Below are 8,662 nucleotides of genomic sequence, written 5' to 3'. Positions count from 1 at the left end.
CACCTCCCCCCCACAGGGCAGGGTGTGCAGGGAGCAGATCACACCTGTCCTAGTTCTGAATACTGCTCCTCACCTATGCATAGGGAGTTTTGGTGAGCTGTCAGGGGGCGGGTGGGTGCTGACCTGTCCTGTGACAGCTCATCAAAATTCTTTATCTGGCCCTTGGGCCCAAATAATTGCCCACCCCTGGGCTAGCTTCTTGCTTCATATCTACCATAAGTCTTCTTCACTATATGAAGCTACTACATTCTAGTCTAGATTCTGTCTCCTCATCAGATACTCACTGGGCACATCTACATGTGCCATTAATGTGCAGTAATAAACTGTGGAGCTTATTGCACCAGTTTATTGCTCCCAGGAAGCTCCCGGGCATGTTGTTTACATGTCTGCTTGGACCACTGCACACTGAGTCAGATCAGGGAAGTGTCTCGCAGGGGACCCAGAGGGACAGCCTGCCAGCCAGGGCTGCTCCAGCTAGTCTCAACATGCTGTGGATGGGCTGGCTGAGGTTGGCTCAGTGTCTATATGTGTGCTGCTGCACATGAAAAAACTCTGCAACAGCGTAGTACTTGTATTTACAAGTACTACCCTGCTGCACATTTTATTAATTTCCTGTACCCTAATAGGGGTGCATGTGTAGACTGAGATGTTTACTTACACAGTTAATTAGTCAACTGCACAGTAAATGTCCTGTGTAGACATGCCCGCTGACTTCCTCATCCTATCTCCTATCAAACAAAGGAAGAAGAAAAAATTTATAGCAGGGAAAGGAATGCATTGGGTGAAAGAGATGACATTCGGGGCACTGGCCAATGAGAGACTATTCCTTTTTCCTACCTTAAGCACTTCCATTATGGCTAGTTTGTCATCTCAAGTAAAACTCTTTAGGATTAACCAGTTTTCTGAGGGTTGAGGAGCAAAATTTTACAATATTTCTCAATGAGTTAATTGATATGAAACACATATCAAAGAACAAAAAATGGTCTCTCATGGGCCAGTGCCCCAATTGTCACCTCCTTCATCCATTGCATCCCTCTCTCTGATGTGAATTTCTTCTTCATCCTTTCTTTGATAGGAGATAGGATGGGGGAACCAGTGAGTACCTGATGAGGAGACAGAAAATACTTACAGATTTCATAGATTTCACAGATTTCTAGGATCAGAAAGGACTTTGTAGATCATCAAGTCTGACTTATAAAAATGAATGAAAAATAAAATGGACAGGAAAAAGTCTCCTGCATCATACAAAAGCTGGCAGCTTCTCTTGTAACTATCTATATTATTTCTTTATATCTTTCTGTCTTTAGTTAGAAGTGCATTAGTAATTTTTGGTAAAATGTATATAAATCCTTTTAACAAGACATCTTCCTCTGCAGACAGTCACTTTCTTTAAATGTTCTTTTCCTTCCAGGTTCCTAATTGCAGTTTCATGCTTCATGTTATTTACATAAGGAAGGAGTCTGATGGATTTAAATGTAGATTAAATGAAAATTTGAATGTTTCCATTCATGAAATAATTCCAGTAAAATATCTGAAATTTAAATTTTTTAAGATAACCATAACCCTAAGAAAAAATTAGACAGGATGTACTATATCATAGTGCTAACAGCAGAATTACACAAAGACAATACATTTTAGAGTTACTTTACATTTGCAAAAAAAATGCTTCTGTAAACTGAGAGTTTTAGAAGTCTCTTAAAAACTCACCAAATCATCAAAGATATCCTTCTGGTGTACATGAATAGTGATTAAAGTCTCATATTTTGTGCGCTCCATTCTCATCAGATTGCGTGTTGTCATGTCAATCAAATCATTTAAAAGGTCCAAAAACTTCTGATTTGTTGTGTTCATGATCTTTCAGAGACAGCAAGAACAATTATGTTATACAAACATTATTTAATCTTTCAATATTTACAGGAAAAACAATTGTAAAGACTGACTGATAAACATCCCCTGGTTTATTTATATGACCTGCCAACTTTATTTTGCATGAATGAGGGCTGCAGTAATGAATCAAAATTTGCTAACATAAAGGTCAGCAACATACAGCCTCTGAGCACGGTTCAGCCTGCAGAGCCACTGGATCTGGGTCATGGAGCCAAGGAGGTGGTAAGTCAGGGTAGTGGGGTAGCATCACGGATAGTTTGGCAGCAGGGGGGTTCTTTATTAATGTGTCTTTGTTGCAAACACTTCATTTTAAACTTGCACAGTGTCCCTATCTGGACATTGCTTTTAATTAACCCCAAAGGATTTACTAAGCACTACCTTTTTGTCTGTTTTGGCACTGTTGAGGGCATTCTCTGCATCTCTGGTCCAGATCAATTGAATTCCCAGAAGACCTATTTGTGCAGGAAACATTGCCTGAAAGTCATATAGCTTGAACGCTGAGTCACTGATGGCTACAGATGCCTGTCTGATGATGCTGTGGATAGTTTTCTTAATCCCCTTCAGCAGTTGTCCTAACCAGCATTCCACATTACCCTGAAATAATCAAATAAACAACAAAAGCTGACACATAACTTTAAATATTCTACCCCAACAAAGCAGAAATATCTTCAGAAGGTATTTCTTCCTCAGTCAGCACTTTCATCCTTCAAAGATTCTCCTCCTCAATAAGCCAGTCTCTGCTTCCAGATTCCCCTTAGCACTACTGAGGAAATAACTGGAAAAGTTGCTACAGAACAAGAAAAGACATCACCTTTCTTCCTCTGGGGATAAATACTGTGCCCCATAATTGGCAACTAAAACCTCTCTAAATCAGATTCTCTAATGGCAGTATCAGGTGACACGTCGGGTGACAGAGAACTGGGCCAGTGCCTCTCACAGATCCGTTTTAAATTAGATCTTGGAAAAAAGTATGTATTCTATTACCTGAGCTAGAACAGGTTCAATAATATTGACTTTTTCTCCTTCTTGAGATTCAAACAATAAAATCTGGTCATAGTTCTTTTCATGAAATCCCACTCGATTAACATTGTCAAAAAGACTTAGCAAATGTCCCTAGAATAAATAAAAATGAAACAATACACATAAGATCTACAAACCAATTTCTTACATCTTTTAGACTACATCAAACGCGAAAGACTAAAAAGCTAAACAGGGTTTTCCACAAATGAATATACTTAGCTAATTAAATAGCAAGGGGAAATCAATTTATCAATTATTATACTCAGTATATTGACTATAAAGAGGATTGTTACTACATTGTTAATACCTGAATAGTGTGTGAATCCGATGCCTGACCAAGTATTTCCAGAAGAGCAGGATCAGAGACAAAGAAAAATCTGGGAAATACTAATCGTTTCTTTTCCAAATACCCAGTTAGTGATTTTTGACATATTTCCAGTTGTTCCAGTAAATGTGGTAACAGCTGTGCCAACATCTCATCTCCAACACAGCACTGTACTATGTTTGATGTCTCATGTGCTCTCTGCATAATCTTCTGCCAAGATTTATCAATGTTGTGAAATCTTTTGGCTTCCTGAAACACATTAAAATGCATTGTCTATTCCTTCTACTTGCCAAAATACTAAAAAAGATAAATGGTGTCCTGTAAAATAAGGTAATGCTTTAAATTCCCTGTGCTGCTTAGGTCTGCTGTAGCCTCCGTGCTGAGAAGTAATGTGTGAATACTTCAAGCATGGCTTTTCCAGACTGGCAGTACAACATGAATGAGGGAAGTCAACGGGATAGCACTGGCAGTGACTTTTGGCTTATGCTGCCTGGGACTGAGCACTACAATGGTACGTCTAGATCAGGGGTTCTTAACCTGGGGTCCATGGACCCCCAAGGGGTCTGTGGCTAGATTTCAGGGGGTCCATGAACTTGGATGGGAAAAAAATTACATCTGTATTTTCACTAACCTGTAACTGAAATTTAGCATTTCCTTCAATTATGAATGTAGGCAACAAACCACAGTAGTATTAGCAGTACCTGTGACTTTGTCACCAATAGAAATCACAGATATTTTCATATCACATTACAGTTGTTGCAGTTATCTCGAAATATCATTTACACTCATCACTACTTTGAAACTATGGTAGTTATTTGACCCACCGCTAGATTGCACGTGATCACAGTCTTCCTGTCTACAGACACTCATTATTCTGAGAAGGGGTCCATAGGCTTCACCAGACTGCCAAAGGGGTCCATGGCACAAAAAAGGTTAAGAACCCCTGGTCTAGACATACCTAAATTAGCTAGCTCTCATCAACTAGGTTACATCTCAGAAACAGGTTAGTTCACATGGAGCCACAGCAAATTTCTCTGTTGAAAAGTCTATGTCACCATAGGGGTGGATCCACAGGGGTGCACTGGTGCACATGTATCCCACTTCGATTCCTGCTCCACTCTAAGTTTAAAACCAACTGACCAGTGGTGGTAGCATCATTTCTAGTCAGGCAGTGTTGAGGGAATCACTTGATTGCATCCCTCATTATAAACTACTTGATTCTTTCTAAACTCTTTATTTCACAGATGTTAATGACCTTCTTTTCTTTTTAATGGTCTTGATGTTCCACCAATCAAGATATCCTTTGTTCTGCCATTTTCCTGTCTTAGCTGCTCCTGATAATGAAGATCCTATTGCATGGCCCTGCAGATTGTTTTGAACTCATTCCAATAAAGTTATACATGTTTTTACTTCAATCTTTAACCTGAATAATACAGCCCCAGGTCCCAAGTATGTCAGTAAGGCTTCTAGTTTAACTGGAGCAAAATGTACATTGTTTTATATGTGATGGTGCTCCTCGCTACCTGCATCCCTCTTTTCAAAAGTCTAGATCCACCCATGCTGCTACTGGTACCCAACCTGGCTTGTTTTGACCCGGTCTAAGTATTTCTACAATCCAACACGTTGTGCAGCATGAACTTATCCCACATAATTATATAACAGGATTTCAGTCAGTTTCTGACTAGAAAAATCAAACTGCATCCTCCTCACAAAAAGGCTATTGACTTCATGGTACTGTGTTTTTTTTCACTTATATTATAGTATTTCCACTGTAGCCACTCCTCCAAACAATTACTTACTTCTTTACTCCAATTTTAAATAATTAATTATTTGATGATGATCCATTCATAAAGTGTTGTGAATGAAAAAAAATGAATTATCATACCCTAAAAGGGCAAGAAAGTACTATTTTTCTGAGTTTGGTCATGTGACTTTTTTGTACTCTTTCTTACTGTATAAGAATAACATTCATACAGAATTCTTACAATAGTAAGAAGAAAGTAGCTTCTGCAGTTACCAAACTCCCTAGCTGTACTTGGGAATTTAGTCATCTGCAAAAACTGACCATTGCTTCCACTATGACATTATCCTGGAAATATACTGTAAAGTCCAAGAAACAATTTATCATAATCATATGATAAATCCAATGCTCAACCTAGTTTCCATACAACCTGATCTTCAGTACAAGTTCTGCTTCTTCCCCAGACTCCTCCTGTTTCCTGACTTTGGTGTGAACTGCATGTTTATCACCTTTAGCTCACTTTTCACACTTTGGTTCTGGCCCAGACCTCTGACAGCAACCCTGGTTTAATCACTGCTTTGGACCACCTACATGCTGGTCATACACACTTGCAAAACAGTAAGCAGAAAGAAAGGTTCAGTAAAAATGCATTGCTTTGATTCTTCCTCCTCCAGAATGTAACAGAAATCACCTCCTACATTTTGTATAACTAATATCATGGAAGTGCAGAAAGGGCTTTTGGGTAACTGAAAAATGGCCTACATGTGCAACATGCACCTATGTATCTACCCAGGGCTTGTAATGTTCTTATGCACAGACTCCTGAAGAAGTTATTCCTTCTCTTAACAGATACAAAATGCGTGAAGATTGGTCTCAGGCAGAATGGGAGCTCACATTATCATTTATACTGTCCATAAATATCTGGGAAAGGGAGGTATGTGGTTGTATGTTAGTTTCTTTTGATTAGCCAGAAATTACTCCCCCTCCCAGGAGCGGGTTACGGTCAGCATTTTAGGCTTAATTCTAAATTCTGATTTTATCAGTTTGATTCAGGTTCTAAAAGCCCAACCCTACAGACCTCAATCAGGTAAAACACCCTCTGAATTTCCCTGTGGTAGTTTGCCTACGTACAGACAGGAAGCTTGGACTTTATTATTATTCAAGAGGTTTAAGAAATTCTGTGTTCTAACCAAGCTCTTGTTATAATAAGTCTTTGAAGACGGTTAATGTAAATCAACAGACCTGAGGCAGTTGTTTTGCAATGTCTCCACCAACAAACACAGCTTCCAGGTAAATCCAGAGGTTTTGTACTATAATCCAGTTTTCAATTATTTCTGTGGTACTGGTCAATTTCTGAACCCACTGTTGTATTATGGGCTTAAATGGTGCATTGTACCTGTAATGTTAACATGAGCAAAAAACAGTATGGTCATAGGATGTTCTTAGTAGTATATAAATTATATAATATACAGAATATTTGTTTGTTACTTTTTGTACCTGTTGCTCAAGAGGGATCCCAACATCATGAGACTGTCTTCCATCAGTGCTATCTTCTCTGATATATCCGATCCTTTCAGAAGCAGTTCTCCTCTTGTTTTGAACTGGCTGAATGTAAAGACATGAGTACTCCACTCATTGATGGCATGTTTCAATTTTGCTTCAATATCCTTTTCTTTAACAGCGCTGATACAGATATCCTGCGTAATATTAATTTACTATATTACATTCCACCGAAGCCATTATAAAATATATGTTCACGACCACAATTTGAATTCTAGGGTTATATCTAAAGTTCAGAGAAAGAGAGTTGTAGCAACTCTGAGCTATATATCAAAATGACTTAAAATTAGAATTATTATTATAATAGTGGAATATGCTTGATTTGCTTTATGGCCAAGCTCTGTTTTCAGTTCCATTTAGCCCATCACAATTTAAGTTACTGAATTTAACACAAGTGTGCCTGAAGACAGAATTTGTTTTTGCCTCTGTAGTCAAATATACCTTTGCATTCTGTGTCAGGGACTGGGTGAAAAAGGTGTAGTATGAATATTAAACCAGGTATTCATCACAGACTAGAGAACAGAGTCTATGCTGCATTCTCCTCAGGAACACCACTGAATGAACACTGGTATATGGGTCTCAGTTAGGAGTGTGGGGACATGACCCTGAAGGAGGGCAGACACTCCATATGGATCACCCAACATCCATACAATAGGGTTACAAATTATCACAAACTGCAGGTTTCCTTGTGAAAATAAACTGACACGGCTAATTGAATAATCAATAAAACTGAATATTAAGGTTGAATAACCAACAGTCTTACCTCTTGTGAAAAGCAGCATACATACAAGGCACTTAACTTTGTTTTCTCCTTGCCCTTTTTTTAAAGAACAAGGGATCTTAGTGCTTATCTACACTGTGGAGCTGCTGCAGTGACAGCTGTGCAGGCATCATGGCTAAGCCCCCAGGTGGAGATGTAGGATATGGTACCAGGAAAGTTTTTCTGCCTATGTAGCTATAGAGCCTCCAAAACAACTAAAGTGTTATAACTCCACACAGGGGGTAGGAAACAAGGGGAAGAAATGAGGGGTTTCTACAAACTAATTCATAATGTAGACTAAGCTTTAGTCCTCAGTGTTTAAAGGACATCTGTCTCGGCTGACCAGCACCCAGTAAAACCAAGATAAAAAAATATGATTTTTTACTTGTAGCCATCCTTGCAAAGTTTACTAACCTTACAAATCTAATCTAGCTTCTGGGAAACTCACCCCAACAAATATAGGGGGAAACAGATCTTTAGTTTGTCGGAATTGCAGAAGCTGTTTTGTCAGCCTCTTCCATTCCTCTGAAAAGACTGGCCTTGAAATATATGCAAGAATCCTGCTCTCCTATATTCCTCACGTGTACCCTCCACTTCTACAAAGTTAGTGGAGTGGAAGATGCTCAGTGGGTGCATCTACATGTGCCCCTATGGCTCCATCATTACTGCGCCATCATTTAGTATTTCCAAAAGGATCTTCTTTTTAGAAATACTAAATGACGGCGCAGTAATAGCCCATACTGCACTGTGCCAGCATCGCACAGTTATTTTTAACCACCATGTCACCATAGCAACACGCTATACTGAGGGTGAGTGTTGCTACAGCGATGTAGCTGCAGCATCATGGTTTGTGCCTGTCAAAGCTACGTCCCCATAGTGCGTTGCTATGGCGACGTAGCATCATGTGTAGCTGCGCCCAGTGTCTCACAGGATCATGCCTAAAAAAAGACTGATCTCTTGAAAGACAAACAACGCTATAAATAAGTAGCAATAAAAGAACACAATTAGTCTTATAAGTAGTAAAAAAAGGAATTATTTATATCAGCCATTTATATCAGCCAGATTTATATCAGCCATTCATTTTCAGAATCATAGAACAATAGAAAATTAGGATTGGAAGAGACCACTAGGAGATCATTTAATCCAACCCCCTGCTCAAATCAGAACCATCCCCAACTAGATCATCACAGCCAAGGCTTTATTTACCCAGGTCTTAAAAACCTCTAAGGATGGAGATTCCAGAACCTCTCTGGGTAACTTGGTCCAGTGCTTTACTACCCATCTGGACCAGCACCATGCCACACCACCTATCCACCCAGAGGCCCTGCCGGCGACCCCCCTCTGAACAACATCTATTGGATAAGGACCC

At 39.3% G+C, this 8,662-nt stretch overlaps 1 protein-coding gene across 1 annotated transcript in view; it reads right to left on the bottom strand.

The window, feature by feature from the left end:
- The window catches only part of LOC109291939 (dynein heavy chain 5, axonemal-like), a 361,945-nt gene that overhangs the window by 227,040 nt on the left and 126,243 nt on the right, over nt 1–8,662 (bottom strand). Inside the window, exons 34-39 of the mRNA XM_019509183.1 lie at nt 6,471–6,670; nt 6,216–6,369; nt 3,215–3,481; nt 2,872–3,000; nt 2,266–2,481; nt 1,708–1,854 (exon numbers count right to left, since the gene is read on the bottom strand). Coding sequence (XP_019364728.1) covers nt 1,708–1,854; nt 2,266–2,481; nt 2,872–3,000; nt 3,215–3,481; nt 6,216–6,369; nt 6,471–6,670 — 1,113 coding nt within the window. The remainder of the gene's footprint in view (nt 1–1,707; nt 1,855–2,265; nt 2,482–2,871; nt 3,001–3,214; nt 3,482–6,215; nt 6,370–6,470; nt 6,671–8,662) is intronic.

Source organism: Gavialis gangeticus, unplaced genomic scaffold (assembly GCF_001723915.1).
Source record: "Gavialis gangeticus isolate Ggan-Ray unplaced genomic scaffold, GavGan_comp1, whole genome shotgun sequence".
NCBI classification, from domain to species: Eukaryota; Metazoa; Chordata; order Crocodylia; family Gavialidae; genus Gavialis; species Gavialis gangeticus.
The sequence above is the reverse complement of the archived record's forward strand: the minus strand, read 5'-3'. Positions and strand labels throughout refer to the sequence as shown.